General features: G+C 50.7%; 1 protein-coding gene across 4 annotated transcripts in view; it reads left to right on the top strand.

The window, feature by feature from the left end:
• Positions 1–18,138, top strand: part of PACSIN2 (protein kinase C and casein kinase substrate in neurons 2) — a 118,965-nt gene that overhangs the window by 65,295 nt on the left and 35,532 nt on the right. For 3 of the 4 annotated variants that reach the window (XM_023734595.1, XM_023734596.1, XM_023734597.1), the window contains exon 2: positions 2,992–3,130. In XM_023734595.1, coding sequence (XP_023590363.1) covers positions 3,071–3,130 — 60 coding nt within the window. In that variant the 5' untranslated portion in view covers positions 2,992–3,070. Of the gene's footprint in view, positions 1–2,989; positions 3,131–18,138 lie in introns of those variants that run through there. The other variant, XM_004379990.2, reaches the window with a different exon arrangement.

Raw genomic sequence — 18,138 nt, 5'->3', positions numbered from 1 at the left:
TGAGCAAGGAAGCCTTCCCCCACTCTGCCACTGCATGACCTTGGACAAGCCTCGTGCCCTTGCAGGCCTTCCCAGTCCTGCTGGTCAGCTAGAGCACGCTTCATCTCTGTGGCCTTCAAAGATCCAGCATTCCCTGGTTCTGTATGTGGCGAGGTGTCATGGATTGAATTATGTCCCCCCAAAAATGTGTGTATCAATTTGGCTGGGCCACGATTCCCAGTATTGTGTTGTTTTCCTGTATGTTGTAAATCCTGCCTATATGATGTTAATGAGGGAGGATGGGTGGCAGTTGTGTTAGTGAGGCAGGACTCAGCTACAAGATTAGATTGTGTCTTGAGGCAATCTCTTGAGATATAAAAGAGAGAAGCTAGTGTGGAGAGACAGGGGGACCTCATACCACCAAGACAGCAGTGCCAGGAGCAGAGTACATCCTTTGGACCTGGGGTCCCTGTGCGAAGAAGTGCCTAGTTTAGGGGAACATTGATGAGAAGGCTGACAGAGAGAGAAAGCCTTCCCCTGGAGCTAGCTGATACCCTGAATTTGGACTTTTAGCCTACTTTACTGTGAGGAAATAAACTTCTCTTTGATAAAGCCATCCATGTGATATTTCTGTTATAGCAGCGCTAGATAACTAAGACACGCGGCTTCCCAGCGACTCAGGCTCTTGCTCCTAAAAGTTGACTCCTGGGTGTCTTTAGTTCTAACTCCACTGGCAACCTCTTCTCTAGGCTCCTGGCATGTAGTAGGCTCTTCATAAATCTTCTTGTGCAGGACTGTTCTGTCGTTAGTGTCTAAACCAGGACCGACTCCAGGCAGAAGTGAAGTCCTCTGCTTTCACCCTGCAAATGTTGGGATGCCTTCAGGACAGAGCAGAACACTCTTCCTGCACTGTCCCTGCTGCCTGGACAGCCCAGCAGATGGTGTGGCTGGGCCAGAACCCTGATATTCCTCCAGGAGCCTGGAGCAGAGCTGCTCTGGGTAGAAGCCTTTCCGCTGCCGCAGACCTGGGCTGGGGTGATTCCAGAAGGACCTTGGCTCCAGAAAAAGAGAATACCATGAAATGTGGCATGCATGCCAGGGCCCAGGCCAAAGGGGCCTGTGCAACCGCTTTGACAGCCTTGGGGTAGAGTGACACATGGCACCCGTGATTCTGGGACAGAGGTCCAGCTGTCTGGCTGGTCCTCACTGATATCTGCCAGGAGAGCCTGCTGTTAGGACGAGCACGTGTGTCCTAACCACACAACCCTGTCCGTTTATATCTTGAGTGTGTTTGGAGAACTTGGCTTTGGAGTACCTGATCTGTTCCTTGCTTTGCACTTACTGTCTGTCCAGTTGCGGGCTCACCTCTGGAAGCTCTGCAGTCCACCAGAGTAAAGCTTTTTAATTAGCAAATAACGCTCAGGTTATAGGACATCGAATTAATTTAAATTTGAGATCATTTGGAAAACATCTTGGTATAATGGAGGAAACATTCCCTTAGCAGACAGACGCGGTGTCAAATGCTGGTCTTCACCATTTATTACTTGGGTGACCATAGGCAGGTGACTCAACCTCTCTGAGCACCAGTTTGCACAACTATAAAATGGAAATTAAACTAATAACAATAAAAAAAAAGATTGACAAAGGGCTTATAGTTATAATAATAATAATCAACATTTTTTGAACCCTTACTGTGAACCAAGTATTGTTCTAGCCCTTGTGTGTATTGCCTCATTTGGCCCTCCCCAAGGCTCCAATGTTCTCTCCACCGTGTAGTTAAGGCAATTGTGGTAACTTGCCCCAGGGGCTGTGTGTCACTCTGACCCTGAGGCTGCCAGAAAGGTTGCTCAGACCCCTTTGTCCTGGGCCTTGGCATGCAGGCCACATCTTGTAGCACTTTTTCTGGGATTCAAGCCCAGGCAGTCTGACTGTAGAACCTGTGTTCCTTACTGTGGTTCTAGACTGTCTCACAGAGACTTGTGAGGATATTCAATGGGATAACATACGGAAAAGTAGCTGGAGCAAAGTCTTGCACTTTGTAGGTGCTCAAAAAGTGTTGGTCACTATGTCCCACCCCCTCCCGCCCTCTCCGGCTGCTAAGCTGAGACTTTGCACTCCTGAATACAATAGTTAAGAAAGTTCCAGATCTCTGGCTTTGTAATCCGAACACGGGATGGTGTAAAGAAGGATGGAATCACCTTTTCACCAAGAAATCAGAAGGTCCCATGTGGGCTGTGAACGGGTCATTCTATCAAAGTGATTTGTGACAGGGATCCATCGACTTCTTTCCTCTGTCAGGAGGAATAATCACCCCTGTACCTTTGCCTGGATTTTAGAACACTGAGTATGTTACTCAGAGATGACGCACTTAGCTTTTTTGTCTTCACTCTTTGTACTTGAGCCTCACATAGACGGTGTCAGAATAAATGGTCTGGATTTGGGGCTTCAGTGGCCTGAGATGAGTCAGTCAAGACTGGGCAGACGGTGCCCAACACAGTGGAATGTGGTGGAAACTCTTTGGAGAGTGGAGTCAGGTGTCAAAGGTGGGATTATTGCCACTCGAATTTTACCCCTGGTCCTAGCCCTGCTGCTGAGTAGACCAGGCTGGGAAAGGAGGAGCCAGAGAAGCAGGGACGCTGCCTGCTTTTGCGTGTTCTCCTCACACTCTCCTTTTCTTCAGGGGAGGGGGTATTTAGTAAGGTTACTGTCCGTTGACGTAGGAATGCAAACTGTTCCCATAAAGTTCAGGAGCTTTTTGGTAAGACGTTGGAAAGTAAAGTTTACTTGTTAATGTGAGATGCACACACGCTCGCACACGCACACACAGGCACACGTGTGCAGTGCCTAGAGTTCAGTGGAGTCTCTTGACTCTCTTCCACCAACGGGAAACATTCAGACTGTTCTGTACCAAAGGCGGTGATGGCAATGGGAAGTCGTCTGTAAAATGGAGACGGCTTGCTTCTTGACCATGGGAATTTAAAAACCACGATTGTGTCTGTTTCTCTTTCATAGGTTTTCCTACAGATTTTGAGCATCTGAAGTCGGCTTCTGAATCCAAGCATACCCTGGTGCTCCCTCACCCTTTGAAGAAATGTCTGTCGCTTACGATGATTCCGTTGGCGTAGAAGTCTCCAGCGATAGCTTCTGGGAGGTAATACCATGCACCTCTTACTACTGAATGGGAGATTGGGCAGGTGGTTCCGGGCATGCCTTTTTTGTTGCTGTTGTTGGGGGAGGCAGGGATGAGGGTATGAGATGAATGTCCCCCAAAACTGGCAGACATTGGTGGTCAGACCTAGATGGCAGCAGAAAGAACGCAAACACACCCATGGCCTGGCTTTCAGTGAAGGTGGTGTACTTACCTTGCCTGAAAAGTCTGATACGTAAGGAGGTTAGGGGTGTTTATTATGTTCTTTTTTATGTTTAGATGTGACTAGATGAGTCAGTCAAGTCAAGACAGGGCAGATGGTGCCCAACACAATGGAATGTGGTAGAAACTCTTTGGAGACACAGGGATTGCTGGGCACAGCTTTATTTGGGGGTTTTGAATAGAAATGGCCATAACGTGACATCATGGGGGGCCCCGCAGGTAAGCGGTCAGAGGGCTGAACCGACTGCCCTCAGCTTACTGGAGCATCTTCCTGCCAGTCTGTGCCTGTGAGGAATTCCCTTCCCAGTGAGGTTATTTTATGGCTTTTGGAAGTCACTCTTCCTGATTCCCACTCTCTTTCCTGCTCACTGGTCAAAGGAAAATCAACTTTTGATCAGCTTTTGTTCTGGTGGAGAAAGCTCTGGCGTTTTCCTGGCACTTGTCAGCCGAGTGCAGTTGAGAGATCGGGGTTCTCCCCCTGGTGGTGACGTCACCAGCTGTGTGACCTGATCTGTGCCTCGGGGTCTTCATCTGTAAAGGGGGATAACACAGCCTCCCAGGGAGATCTGGGATGAAGTGAGGGCATGGATGTAAGCCCCCTGTGGGGCTGACACAGGCGGCTCCGTGGCGGAAGGTCAGGGTGACGCTGTAGTGTTTGCTGGGGATGAGCATGAAGTGGTTTTATAAACTTCAAATAATTTGCTGTGTAGTTTTGTTCTAAATCAAATACCTTCTGACATCACAGTCTCCTAGAGACAAGTGGGGACCAATGCCAATGTTTAAAAAAAGGCGGGCAAGGAGCTGAAGCTTCCATCAACACTTTTCTTTCCTACACACTGGGGGAAAGGTTATTACGGGTTTTTAGCTGAATACTTCGTTTTATTAAACCCGTTACCGTCGAGTCGATTCCGACTCATAGCGACCCTACAGGACAGAGTAGAACTGCCCCATAGGGTTTCCAAGGACCAGCTGGTGGATTCGAGCTGCTGACCTTTTTGGTTAGCAGCCGAGCCGTTAACCACTGCACCACCAGAGCTCCTCATTTTATTAAAAGTGTGTATTTATTGCGCAGCTACTGTGTGCCAGGCGCTGAGGCTGCAGTGGGCAGGGCTTTGAACCCACCGGTTCAGGTTCAAACCCCTGCTGAGAATGTGCATTTCTAACAAGTTCCCAGGCGATGTTAACGTGCTGGTTAGGGACCAATTCTGAGAACCAGTAGTAGAGCAGTGGTTCTCAATATTTATTACATATAAGAATCACCTGGGGATCTTGTCAGACTGTAGATTCTGATGCCAAACATCTGGGGTGGAAATGCACATTCTCAGCAGGGGTTGGAGCCGGAATGAACCGGTTGGAAGCCTGGGTAGTGGGGACTGTGACAGGTCACGTCCCTGCCTTCGTGGAGCCAGCTTCCGCGAGAGTGAATGCAAACTGGAAAGCGTGGGGGTGCAGGCACCCCCTGCCCTGCCCCTGGCTGGTGACAGCCCTCCTGGTGGGTGTCCAGGCCAGGCTTCCATTTCAGTAACCAGACAGGAGCACCTCACCTGGGAAACGTGTCACACGAGACAGCAGGAGTGGTGGGAGCGGCAGCAGTCACAGACGTGTCGCCAGAGCGGGGCGGCAGGCGCTGCCTCGTCAGGTGCATTCTCACGGCGTGGTGGGAGAGTGGGTGGCACAACTGGATGAAGCTTTGTCGGAACCGGCAGTCGCAAGACAATTTGGAGGTGCCTCTGGGACAGTGCTGGGAGTCAGGACTGCCATCTGCCCCCGCCCCCGCTACAGGTTTCTGGAGCCCAGGTTCACGGGAGGATGGGCTCAGCTTGTGATAATGTCAGCTAGCTGGAGAATCCTAGAGTCACGGGGCCCCTTTCTGCTTTGTAGTTGAGTGACATTGCCGTGGGTACTAACCAAGTATGGCCTGGAGCGAGGAGATAAGCCCACAGAACCTGTGCTTCTGAGTGACAGGCCGCCAGAGGCCGTAGGTGGCCTGGGTGCGAATCCTGCCGTTATCACTTACCACCTGTGTGTGGCTTTGGGCAAGCTTTGCCTCAATTTCCTAATCCGTAAAAATGGGGGTGGTAACAATACGGACGTCATAGTACTGTGAGCGTTAAAGGAGTTCATACATGCAGAGTGCTGAAGGGCGTGAGGACAGGTCCCCATGGGGTGCTCTCTGTTCCTCTTTGTGGGGAGACAAGGGTTGTTAGCATGTACACAACATACAATCTGCTCCTGCAGGTGCACTTGGCAGCAGCATTTTAACTACCAGCACATGGCAGCAACTACTCTGGAAAAATTGAGTAGCTAAATATGGTGCCATTACAGAAGTCCTCCACTGCTTGTTAAAAAAAAAAAAAGAGGTGAAATTGTCAGTATATATACGACGCATTGCATTGGGCAAATCTGCTGCAAAAGATCTCCTTAAAGTATTAAAAAGCAAAGATGTCACTTTAAGGACTAAGGTGCCCCTGACCCAAGCCGTGGTGTTTTCAGTCGCCTCATGTGCATGTGAAAGCTGGACAATGAATAAGGAAGACTGAAGAAGAATTGACGCCTTTGAATTATGATGTTGGTGAAGAATATTGAATATACCATGGACGGCCAGAAGGACAAACAAATCTGTCTTGTAAGAAGTATAGCCGGAATGCTCCTTAGAAGCAAGGATGGCGAGACTTTGTCTCACATACTTTGGACATGTTATCAGGAAGGACTAGTTCCTGGAGAAGGACATCATGCTTGGTAGAATAGAGGGTCAGCAAAAAAGAGGAAGACCCTCAATGAAATGGATTGACACAGTGGCTCCAACAGTGGGCTCAAGCATAACAACGATTGTGAGGATGGCACAGGACTGGGCAGTGTTTCGTTTTGTTGTACACAGGGTCGCTATGAGTCGGAACCAACTGGATGGCACCTAATAACAACAACAACGTACATTAAATCAAGTCGCTTTAACGAGTCCAGTCATTGATTTAAGGTTTCATGCTCTCCTTTAAGTTCTTAGCTGCAGTGACGTGAGTAAATGAGAACATTTTCTGCATGAAGAAAGCTAAGACAAATGGGTTGACATTCTGGGCAGGCTCTGCTCATCTTTGATGCTGCTCTTGAAATTACAGCTTGTACCAGATCAGCGATGCATCCCCCCTGCCCCAGGGATGCTCGCTGAATGGAGGAAGGATTGCTCAGGTGTCTCTCAGACTTCCAGCAGTTTCCCCCTTTCCCCACGGAAGGCGGCTGCCCGCTGGCAGGACCCACTGGGGCGCACAAATCTAAAGAGGACCCACTGGGGCGCACAAATCTAAAGAAAACCTGTGGTCTCGAGGTAGAATGATCTTTTGCGCTTAATTTTACTCCTTCGCAGCAGAAGATACTAACTGGAGTGGGCTGATCCATAAACTCACTCCACAGCTATTTTCTGCCACTGGCTGTGTGCCCTGCCCTTGTGGAGCCCTGGCTGTGACATTTAGAGGTGAGCTCCCCAGGGAAGCACAGACGGGTGGGCAGTCATCACGCTGGGTGCTGCAGGAGTTGCTGGGCCACACAGGGGGAATGGAAGGCCCCTCGGGGCAGGACAGGATGGGCATGATGGAGAAGGGAGCCTTGGAGGGTAAGCAGGGCGAGCACATGACTGAGCGTTAGATGAGCTAATGAGATGACCCTGTGCTGGGGGAGGAGACGTGACTGGGGACATAATGTGAAGTGTAAGTCTCTCGTGGGTATTTGGGAGACACTTCCTGGGTTGCCCAACACTTTAGTAAGAGATTGAGAATAGAGGAGGATGAGGGGAGAGGGATGGTACCTCATTCCCGCACTGAGCGGAGTATAATGTAGCTGGGAGGAGAGAGGGTGGTGGCTTCCGTGGAGTGTGGGCTTGGTCAGGCCAAGCTCTGACTTCCTGGAATGTGGACGTTCTGGCTAAGTAACCAGAGAAGGCGTTGTGGGGCAGGTAGGGGTTGAGCTGGGCCTTGAGTCAGCTTGGTAGCAGGGAGAAGTGGCGTATTTCGGGTGGGAGCCAAGCTTGGAGACTGGAACGAGCATGGTCCTGCAGAGGGCCACGAAGAACTTGGCCTCTTTGGAGTGAAGGGCCTGTTTTGGAGCGAGGTAGAGGTCATGTGGGTTTAGGTATTTTGAGACTGAGAGGCAACTGTTCCCCAAATGGGTCCCTTCCTTAGCCATTGAGGCTGGCATGTCCTCCCCGCAGGCTCCCAGCAGGGCGTAGGGCAGCCCGGCTGCTTCTGGCAAGTCTTCCTAACTCTCTGGGAGCCTGTGGGCCCTTCCACTGCATCCTCCACTTCAGGTGCTGATTCGGGTCTTCTCCTGGGGTGGTCTGCAGAGAGAGCTGGATTGTGAGCTTTTCCAGGTTCATCAGCGCTTCCTAGGGAAGGGAAGCCTGGCCCCTCTCTGCCCTTGGTGGGCTCCAGAGACGTGATGGTGCTGCCATGTCTTTCCCCGGCAGGACTGTGGGCCACTGCCCCATCTGTGGAGGGCTCCACTGGGGCCCAGGCTGGGAGGGCAGATGATGCTGATCGCAGGAACTGGGCCTGAGTTTGCCTCATCAAAGTTCCTGAGGCAGGCTTTCTGCTTAGGTGTCATCAGTGTGCCAGTGGAGCTCATGTCTCAGCTGAAGGAGTCCAGACTAGCTCTGCCCTGCCCTGTACTCCTGTGGGCACAGAGAGCCTCTGCGGTGAAGTGTACTCTCGGGGATGAAGAGGACATAAATCGCATGCAGTAAAATGTTCCAGAACGTTAGCCCAAAGAGCAGGCGATGATAGTGCCATGTGACTGAATATTCACGGCATCCTTAAAGGAAGGCCCTCCACCTGCAGGGTTTCAGCCTGCTGAAACAGGCTGGTTCCTCTCCGGCTTGGCCACATCTGACCCCTCTCCCAGCTGTCAGAGACCGTGAGGGACTCCACATCCCGTGAGAAAGTCTCCACCCACATCCATGATTTGTCTGGACATTGCACCCTTCCCATCCTTAGAGACCAATTCTTTTTTTTTTTTTTTGTATTTAGGTGAAAGTTTACAGAACGTATTTCTCATTAAACAGTTGTTTTGTGACATTGGTTGCCAATCCCGTGATATGTCAACACTCTCCCCTTCTCCACCCCGGGTTCCCAGTTTCCATTTGGGGTCACAAGGTGGCCTTCAGTCTCCTCTCCCAGACCCCCCATTGTTGTGGGGGAGACAGGCATGCAGCTACAAGGTAGCTGGGTGAGTGCCATGAGAGGGGGTTCAGAGGTGTGTAAAAATCAGTGTAACCTGGTGGCGCTGCAGCAGGGATCGTTCTGTTTACTCTCCACCTGGCCTCCGCGTCGGCTGCCCTCCACATACACAGAGCTGGACAGACTTGCCGTGGCACTCCTGTGTGTGTGCAGCCCCGGTCTAGCGCCATCCTCACAATCCTTGTTGTGCTTGAGCCCATTGTTGTAGCCGTTGTGTCAATCCATCTCGTTGAGAGTCTCGTTTTTATTGACCATCTACTTTACCAAGCATGATGTCCTTCTCTAGGGACTGGTCCCTCCTCATAACATGTCCAAAGGAAGTGAGATGTAGTCTCGCCATTCTTGCTTCTAAGGAGCATTCTGGCTGTACTTCTTCCAGGACAGATTTGTTCCTTCTTTTGACAGTTCATGGTATATTCAACATTCTTCACCAGCACGGTAACTCAGAGGCGTCAGTTCTTCTTTGGTCTCCCTTATTCATTGCCCAGCTTTCACATGCATATGAGGCGACTGAAAACACCAGATTACCCATGTCTATTCTTATGTTGCTGGGCAGGTGTGCTGTGGTTCAGGTCAGATGTCAGATGCTGTCTTCACATCACTGCTGCCGCTGGCCACCACCATGCTGCTTGGGGACCTGTACAGCTTCCGAGGCTTCTGCTTTGCCGCTGAGCTTGCTGGCCTTTGCTGCTGGCTCTGTTCTGCTTTAGGAAGACCCCTGCATAGGGTCCTGTGAGGTAACCCCTGCCCGGGGCACGCTTAGGCCTCAGCCCTGCATGGGCAAGTGTTACAGTTCTCTCTTAGCTCTGCCAGTAAGTGCCTGGAGACACCCTACCCTGCCAGCAGTCCTCTTGCTGGAAGGCACTCAGCTCTCTCTTGTTCCCTGGGTTGGCAAGCCCACTGCAGCTGTCTTGCGCTGGTCTCTTGGTTCCCACTGCTCGTACTGCTGCCAGGCTCTGCCGTGTTTGCCGCTGCTTCTTGCCATCTTCCGTGTTAAAGCTCTCACCTGAGTCTAAGACTTTCTCAGCACAGGGACTCCAGGTCCTTGGTCCAAAGGCTGCACTCTGCTCCAGACTCTTCTATCTTAATGATGGTGAGGTTGCCCTCAGCCTCTGTGGGATTGGTCCTTATGTAAGCCTACTCCTTGTCAGTTTCTAGGTATGGTCCTCCCACCAGGACCACAAACTGACCAGTCCCTTTGGTAGGCCACAGTCACTCAATTTGCATAATAAACTGACTGATCCCCTTGGTAGACCATAAGTCACTCAGTTCGCATAGTCCCAGCTAATCATTTTGTGGAAGTTACAAGACCATAGCTAGAAAGGCCATATAATTCACTGCACTGCATGTTGACCTACAGCGAGAGGTTTAGAACACAGCCCCATAGCTGGCACTTATCGTGCGCTCACTCTGTGCCCAGCCCTGCTTCCGGCTCACGTGGATGCTCTCAACCTTTACAACTTGCCTTCTGAGGTCATGGTCCCCATCTTACAGGTGGGAGAATGGAGGCTCAGAATGGTTTGGAATTTATCCAACTTCACATAGATGGTAGGTGGTGGAGCTAGGATTTGGGCCCAGGAGTCAGACTCTACCTGCCTCTCCTACCTGTGCTCCACCTCCTGGGCGCTCCTCATAAAAGAGAGTTGTGGCTTTGCGATTCCTGCCGCACATTTAAATGCCGGTGCTTCGGCGTGCAGAAATAGTCATCCTGGGGCTCAGTCCCTGGCTCCACCCTCTACTGCTGTGGCCCCTGAGTGGTAACATGGCGCCCAGAATCCCTACTTCCCAGGATGGCTGTGAAGAGTTATAGGTGACGCCTGCAAGGAGCCTAAAACTGTGTGTGGCACTCCTTTGGCAGAGCTCTTTATCTCCTCCCTCCCCCCACACGTTGCACACAAAATTTAGAAATGCTGCATCTATCAGCAAATGGTACGTAAGGTTTGTTCAAGGTCCTTTTGTTCTTTGTGAGAGAGCTGCGTTTTGATGGCATTTGGCCTTTCTGGGGTTTCCTGAACTAGGCTGCCGAGGACCACCCTTCAGCGATTTTCTCTACCCACCTGTTTAGGAATGAGTTGTATTTTGGTGAATTTCTTTCAAGCCAGTGAAAAAAATATAGTTTTCCCCAGATCCTACTCTAGGGAACAGGAAACCGTGATAACAAGAAGAAAGCATTCTCTCGATAAATATGTAGAACACACTATGTGCCAGGTCCTATTCTGGGCCCCAGGGCTACAGCATGAATAAAACAGACAAAAGTGACTTACAATGGTGCAGTTCAAATGCTGTCAGCATGCAGAAGAGGGCTCCCCCTTGGCGTATGCCCACCCTCCCCAACCTGTGCTCTTGTGGGGCGTTGCCATTCCTGTTCAGCTGGTGGAACTTTCTCGTCCTGGGGGTTGGATGAAGGCCCAGGGTTTGGGGGCTGCCTTTGTCTTGGCCTGGTGGCGCAGTGGTTAAGAGTTCGGCTGCTAACCAAAAGGTTGGCAGTTCAAATCCACCAGCCGCTCTTTGGAAACTCTATGGGCAGTTCTACTCTGTCCTACAGGGTCGCTGTGAATTGAAATTGACTCGACGGCAGTGGGTTTGGTGTGGTTTTCTGTCTTGGCCTGGCTGACTCTGAACCTCATGACTCTGTACTGTGAAGTGTTGTGGTTTCTGCAGCAGGTGGTCTGAGCGATAGTTGGGTGCTGATGAAAATGGGCAGAAGTCAGCCTCAGACGTTGACTGCGACGCTGATGTTAGAGCAGTCTCCGCCCAGTCCTGGAGGATTCTCTCATGGTGATATAGCTTCCCACCAAGCCATCCTTCTCCCCGTTTGTTGCTCCGGGCAGCCTGTGTGGACTGAGCCCCCACTGTGTGCCAGCACTGAGCTTGAGAGCAGAGGTGGACCTGACAGAGATGGCCCCCGCCCTCGCGGAGCTGATGGGCCAGCAGCGGCACCTCGGTGGTTAAACCAGTGGTGCAGTCTCCTTCAACAGTTTTGCAGCTTGGCAAGAGCAGGGGCGGCTCCGGCTCTGTGTTACCAGTGCCTCGTGCACAGTGTGGCCTACAGTGTTGCTGACAGGTGCCATCAAGGCGATTCCAGCTCATGGTGACCTCATGTGACAGGGTAGCACTGCCCCATAGGGTTTCATTGGCTGTAATCTTTGTGGAAGCAGAGAGCCAGGGCTTTCTTCTGCAGAGCTGCTGGGTCAGTTTGAACCGCCAGCCAGCTTTCAGTTAACTGTTTGTGCCACCAGGCACACAAAAGGGACTTCCATACTTGAAGGTGGAGGGTGGGTGGCTGGGTGCATAGCCGTTACCATCGGGTACCCCAGGAGCTTTGGTCTGGCGTGTCCTCTTAAGGAGCCTGGGTTCCTGCAACTGTGGGGAAGCCACCCAGTCCCCATAGACACTGGACCTGCAGGAGACTCCCCTGCAAGCAGCATGAACCCAGCTAGGCAGAGCAGCCAGGATGCATCGCAGGACCCTCTGCCCATCCTCCGGGCAGCTGCAGGGAACCTGCTGGGCAGTTGGTTCTGGCTGGCTGCCACAGGTTGTAGAATTTGTCGTTGTTGTTTTCAGCTTATGCCCTTGAGGTACACTGTCTACAACGTTGTATTCAGCCCCTGTGCTCACTCATTCCTGGAAAAAATCAAGTTACACGTTCATTGGGGAAGGAAAAGCAGAATCAAGGGTGCCATCCCCACAAGCCAGGCTCCCGCCAACAGTGATGGCCCTACCGCCATTTTGTGACGGCCGCCAAGTGTAGGCACCTTACATATGTTAGTGCTGACTGGCCATGGGCCAGCGGCATCGGTGGGGACACTGACGCCAGGAGCATGTCTTGTCCCTCAGGTCACAGGGCATCTGTGTGGCAGGGCGGGCATCTGAAGGACTCCTCAGTCCAGTGGTCCCGCCCTGTCACCGCTGCCCTCCCTCAGTTTCCTCACCGAGCACAGAGCGCACAGTCGTGGCCACACTAAGCAAGGACAAGCTGGGTGACGTAGATCGTCTGTCATTTTGTCGCTGCAGGCTGTCCCTCACCCTCTCCAAATGCCGTCGTTCTAAATGCCAGATAAAGAGTCATTTAGTGTATTCTCGAGACAATTTAACACTTTAAAGTTTTTTTGCTCTCAAGAAGCTTATCCTGTCAAGATAAACTTTGGTTTTCCCCTTTGATTTCTGTGATGTCTGAGTAACTTATTTCAGCCGCTTAAAAGAAACCATTTTTCCCTTTCTACTCAGTCACAAATGGGATGACACCCTTTTAAAGCTGGGGAGGAGGGTCTTAGACTGTGGCGACTTAGCTCCGTTGAGACATTTTGATAGGATTGTTTATTTGGGTGGGGCGCAGTGGGGTTGGAGCTGAGGTAACCAGGAACAGAAACGGCGCCCAAGTAGCTCACGCTCCAGTGGCGGGGGAGGGAGGGGTACAGGGGGTCCTAAAGGTAAACCAGGATTCTGATACAGGGACCAGGGCCGGGGCTGTGGAAGCACCAAGGGTGGGGGATGGAAGGAGACGGAGGCCTCTGGAGCAAGTGCTGCTCCAGCTTCTCAAAGTGATGCTTCCCTTCAGGAGACCGACCTGCGCCCGGGGACTCACCTCCTTCAGAGGTCTCTGCAGCCGCCCTCCCCATCCAGCCCTCAGTCAGCCTGTGTCTTCGGGGTTCTTGCTGAAAGCTGCTGGCCTGCAGGGAGCACTTGCTTACAGACCCGGTGGAAAAACAGTGTGGAGGCGGTATCTGACCTCCTCTAACTTCACATGGGGAAAGGAGAATCAAGATCAACAGCCCAAGGCTGATTCCTATGAGGCAGGGGTCAGGCATGCCTCCTCTCTCTGCCGTCTTTACCAGTTCTGACACCAACCATCCCTCTCACAGCACGTTTTACTTCTCTGCTGGGTTCGATAATTCATTGCAATGGCCCCTTAGAACTCACAGACCATACTGACAATTATGGGGTTTATTAGGGAAGTAACAGGTTACAATTCAGGCTCAGGAACCCTCAGGATACAGTTCTTCCATCAGGACAGCCTCTTCCCAGCCGTGCTCGCAGGCATACCTCTCCCTGGCCCTACACTTCTGCCCAAAGGCACTCAGCTTTCTCTCTGTGGGCCAGGAAGCCCATCATGCCATCTTCTGATACCGAGTCTCCCCTGCCTGGTGTCTCATGCTGGGTCTCTCCTGCCACTGCTCCTCAGCATCTTCAGGGTTACAGATCACTTTCTCTCTCGGTCTTCTGCTTCCAGGAGATTCTCAGTGCAGGGATCCTGGGTCCAGATGACTTGCTGGCTCTTATTCCTTGGTGGCGGTAGTATCTTCTCTTTCCCACGTCTGGTGTGGCTCATTTCAAGCCCAGTGGGATGGCAAAACTGACCAGTCCCTTTGTTGGACTACAATTACCGTATTACACAGTCCCACGCAGTCACTTCAGTGGGAATTAGAAGACCATGGTGAGAAAGGACACACAAAAGCAATCCGTTACACTGCAGCCGGGATGATGATCCTGCTGTCCCTGCTGACCTGCAGGGAGCACTTGCTTACACACCTGGGATGATGCTGCGATCCCCGCTGGCCTGCAGGGAGCATTTGCTTACAGACCCAGGATAATGACCCTGCTGTCCCCATGGATGGCAGCCCTCACAGTAGTGAGGTCCTGTCCATCACAGCACCTGACTGGAGTGTGAGGGAAGACCACAGAGGACAGTGGCCACTCAACAGCCATGGATGGGGGGGTGCCTGCTGCTTCCTGGCACTTTGCCAGAGTCAGTGAGTCAGTGAGTAAGTGAGTGTGAGTGAGAGTGTTAAGTGAATGAGAGTGAGAAAGTGAGTGAGACAGTGAATGAGTGAGAGTGAAACAGTGAATGTGTGTGAGTGAGAGTGTTAGTGAGAGAGGGAGGGAGCGTGAGAGAGAATGAGCACATGAGTGAATGAGAGAGTGAGGGAGTGTGAGAGTGAGTGAGTGAATGTGAGTGAGTGAATGTGAGAGTGAGTGAATGTGAGTGAGTGAATGTGTGAGTGAATGTGAGAGTGAGTGAATGTGAGTGAGTGTCAGAGTGAGTGAGTGAGAGAATGAGTACATGACAGTGAGTGAGAGAGTGAACGAGTGAGTATGAGAGAGAGTGAAAGAGTGATGAGAGTGAATGTGATGAGTGAGAAAGCGAGAGAGACAGTGATAGTACGTGTGTGAGAGAGTGTGAGTAAAAGAGAGTGAGTGAGTGAGAGAGTGAGTAGAGGGAGTGCTCCCCAGGGTGGGGCCTTGGGGGCTATGGCAGCCGGCTGGGCTTTGTCGCGCCCGTGAACAAGTCCACAGGGCCTTGCAGCCGCAGAGACGGGGAATCAGATGCACCAGCGTTGCAGGATGAGCTCTTGTCTAAAACAACTTTGTTTAAACACAGCCTTCCTTTCCACAGCATTTGTTTTATGAATGCAGCCTTTGGAGGTAGGATGTGAGAACTGAAATTCCTGGGTTTCATTTCGTCCATGTTTTAGTTTGTCAATTTGAACATTTGGATTAAAGATGGATAGCCCAACTGATCTTTAAAGTGGTTGGAATCTGGGATTTGTGCTTTTAAACAATCAAGAGCAAGGGTTACCTTTGCAGGGAAGTGGGCACCGTTTTCTTCCCTCTGCTTGATGAAGACAAGTCCCAAGACCAGAGAGTGGGCCTGTTAGTGTCGGGGGCAAGAACAGGAGTGAGGCCTCGAGGAAGTGTCGGGACCAGTGCTGGTCAGAGCCGCGCAGGGAGCGTGCGGATCACCCTCAAGGTGGTGTGGAAACCTGAAGCTGTTATCAGCACCACACTGCCAGCCGCTGCAGTGCTGGAACAGCAAGGAGCTGCCCGTCCACCATCGCCAGCCGCCTGGGGCCCTGCATGGGAACGGCCTTACCCTGTCTGCAGATGAGGCGCCCCGGTGAGGTTAGGTATTAGTCTCGCGTGGGTGGTTCAGGGGAGCACCATGGTGAGGGGCTGCTAGGTCCTCCGAGCAGGAAGGGGGCAAGTTGGGAGCCCAGGCGGTGGATGAGCTGGAAGGAAGGTTGGTGAACTAGTGATGCTAGAATCCTGCAGGAATGGAAGGATGGCAGAGAGCATGCTGTGGCTGCTGAGAGCAAAGCACAGACCGGACAATTTTCCCTAGACACCCCTGACCCTAGTGTTTTCACGCGCACAGCACAGGTCTCACGGCCCTCAGATCAGTCGTCACCCGTCTTTGAAAGGAAGACCCCGAGGAGGGGTCGGGGTAGTTGTAAGAAAGCCCGAGGTCGGAGGCCCTGTACCCTCACACTCCTGCAGGTGTGCACGGGATACACCGTCTGTCACATACCCCGCAGGGAACGTGAGTGCGGACATGGGGGCCTCACCGTGGGAAGAAGGGGCTCAGCCCTGGAGCCTCCCAGCCTGCCTTAGGGGTACGCTGACGGGAAGCTTAGTGAGCTAAAGTAAGGAACCGCGAGGCCTTCCTGCAGTTAGTGCCCAAACGACTCTTTCCAGATTGACAGGAGGGTGTTGATTTCTCATCTGTCACCATGGAGCTACTATCTGATGATGCACTGAGAGTATATTGTTTTTATCTGTTGGTTGGAGAGCTCTTGTGGCTCACGAGATTGTGGCTGTTGTTAGGTGCCGTCGCGTTGGTTCTGACTCATAGCGACCCTGTGTACAACAGAACAAAACACTGCCTGGTCCTGCACCATCCTCACAATCGTTGCTATGCTGGAGCCCACTGTTGCAGCCACTGTGTCAGTCCATCTCATTGAGGGTCTTCCTCTTTTTCGCTGACCCTCTGCTTTACTAAGCATAATGTCCTTCTCCAGGGACTAATCCCTCCTGATAACATGTCCAAAGTATGTGAGACATAGTCTCGCCATCCTTGCTTCTAGGGAGCATTCTGGCTGTGCTTCTTCCAAGATAGATTTGTTTGTTCTTTTGGCAGTCCATGGGATATTCAATATTCTTCACCAACACCAGAATTCAAAGGCCTCAATTCTTCTTCAGTCTTCCTTATTCATCGGCCAGCTTTCGCGTGCATATGAGGTGAATGAAAACACCATGGCTTGGGTTAGGTGCACCTTCGTCTTCAAGGAGACATCTTTGCTTTTCAACATTTTAAAGAGGTCTTTTGCAGCAGATTTGCCCAGTGCAGTGCGTCTTTTGATTTCTTGACTGCTGCTTCCATAGGTGTTGATTGTTGATCCGAGTAAAATGAAATCCTTGACAACTTCAATCTTTTCTCCATTTATCACGATGTTGCTTATTGGTCCAGTTGTGAGGATTTTTGTTTTCTTTATGTGGAGGTGTAATCCATACTGAAGGCTGTGGTCTTTGATCTTCATTAATAAGTGCTTCAAGTCCTCTTCACTTTCAGCAAGCAGGGTTGTGTCATCTGCATAACGCAGGTTGTGAATGAGTCTTTCTCTAATCCTAATGCCCCGTTCTTTATATAGTCCAGCTTCTCGAATTATTTGCTAAGCATACAGATTGAATAAGTATACTGAAAGGATACAGCCCTGATGCACACCTTTCCTGACTTTAAACCACACAGTATCCCCTTGTTCTGTTTGAACAACTGCCTCTTGATCTATGTACAGGTTCCTTATAAGCACAATTAAGTGTTCTGGAATTCCCGTTCTCTGCACTGTTATCCATAATTTGTTATGATCCACACAGTCAAATGCCTTTGCGTAGTCAATAAAACACAGGTAGACATCTTTCTGGCATTCTCTGCTTTCAGCCAGGATCCATCTGACATCAACAATGACGTCCCTGGTTCCACATCCTCTTCTGAATCCTGCTTGAATTTCTGACAGTTCCCTGTCGATATACTGCTGCAGCCACTTTTGAATGATCTTCAGCAAAATTTTACTTTTGTGTGTGATATTAATGATATTGTTTGATAATTTCCGCGTTCAGTTGCATCACCTTTCTTGGGAATAGGCATAAATATGGATCTCTTCCAGTCGCTTGGCCAGGTAGCTGTCTTCCAAATTTCTTGGCATAGACAAGTGAGCACTTCCAGCGCTGCGTCCGTTTCTTGAAACATCTCAATTGATATTGCATCAATTCCTGGAGCCTTGTTTTTCATCAATGCCTTCAGTGCAGCTTGGACTTCTTCCTTCAGTACCATTGGTTCCTCGTCATATGCTACCTCCTGAAACAGTTGAACATTGACCAATTCTTTTGGTACAGTGACTCTGCGTATTCTTTCCATCTTCTTTGGAAGCTTCCCGTGTCAATTAATGTTTTCCCCGTAGAATCCTTCAGTATTGCAACTTGAGATTTGAATTTTTTCTTCAGTTCATTCAGCTTGAGAAATGCCGAGCATGTTCTTCCCTTTTGGTGTTCTATCTCCAGGTCTTTACATAGGTCATTATAACACTTTACTTTGTCTTCTCAAGCTACCCTTTGAAATCACCTCTTTTAATTCATCATTTCTTCCTTTTGCTTTAGCTACTCAACATTCAAGAGCAAGTTTCAGAGTCTTTTCTGACATCCATTTTGGTCTTTTCTTTCTTTCTTGTTTTTTTAAATGACCTCTTGCTTTCTTCATGTATGATGTCCTTGATGTCATTCCACAACGTGTCTGGT

This window comes from Trichechus manatus, unplaced genomic scaffold (assembly GCF_000243295.1).
Source record: "Trichechus manatus latirostris isolate Lorelei unplaced genomic scaffold, TriManLat1.0 scaffold00069, whole genome shotgun sequence".
NCBI lineage: Eukaryota > Metazoa > Chordata > Mammalia > Sirenia > Trichechidae > Trichechus > Trichechus manatus.
The sequence above is the reverse complement of the archived record's forward strand: the minus strand, read 5'-3'. Positions and strand labels throughout refer to the sequence as shown.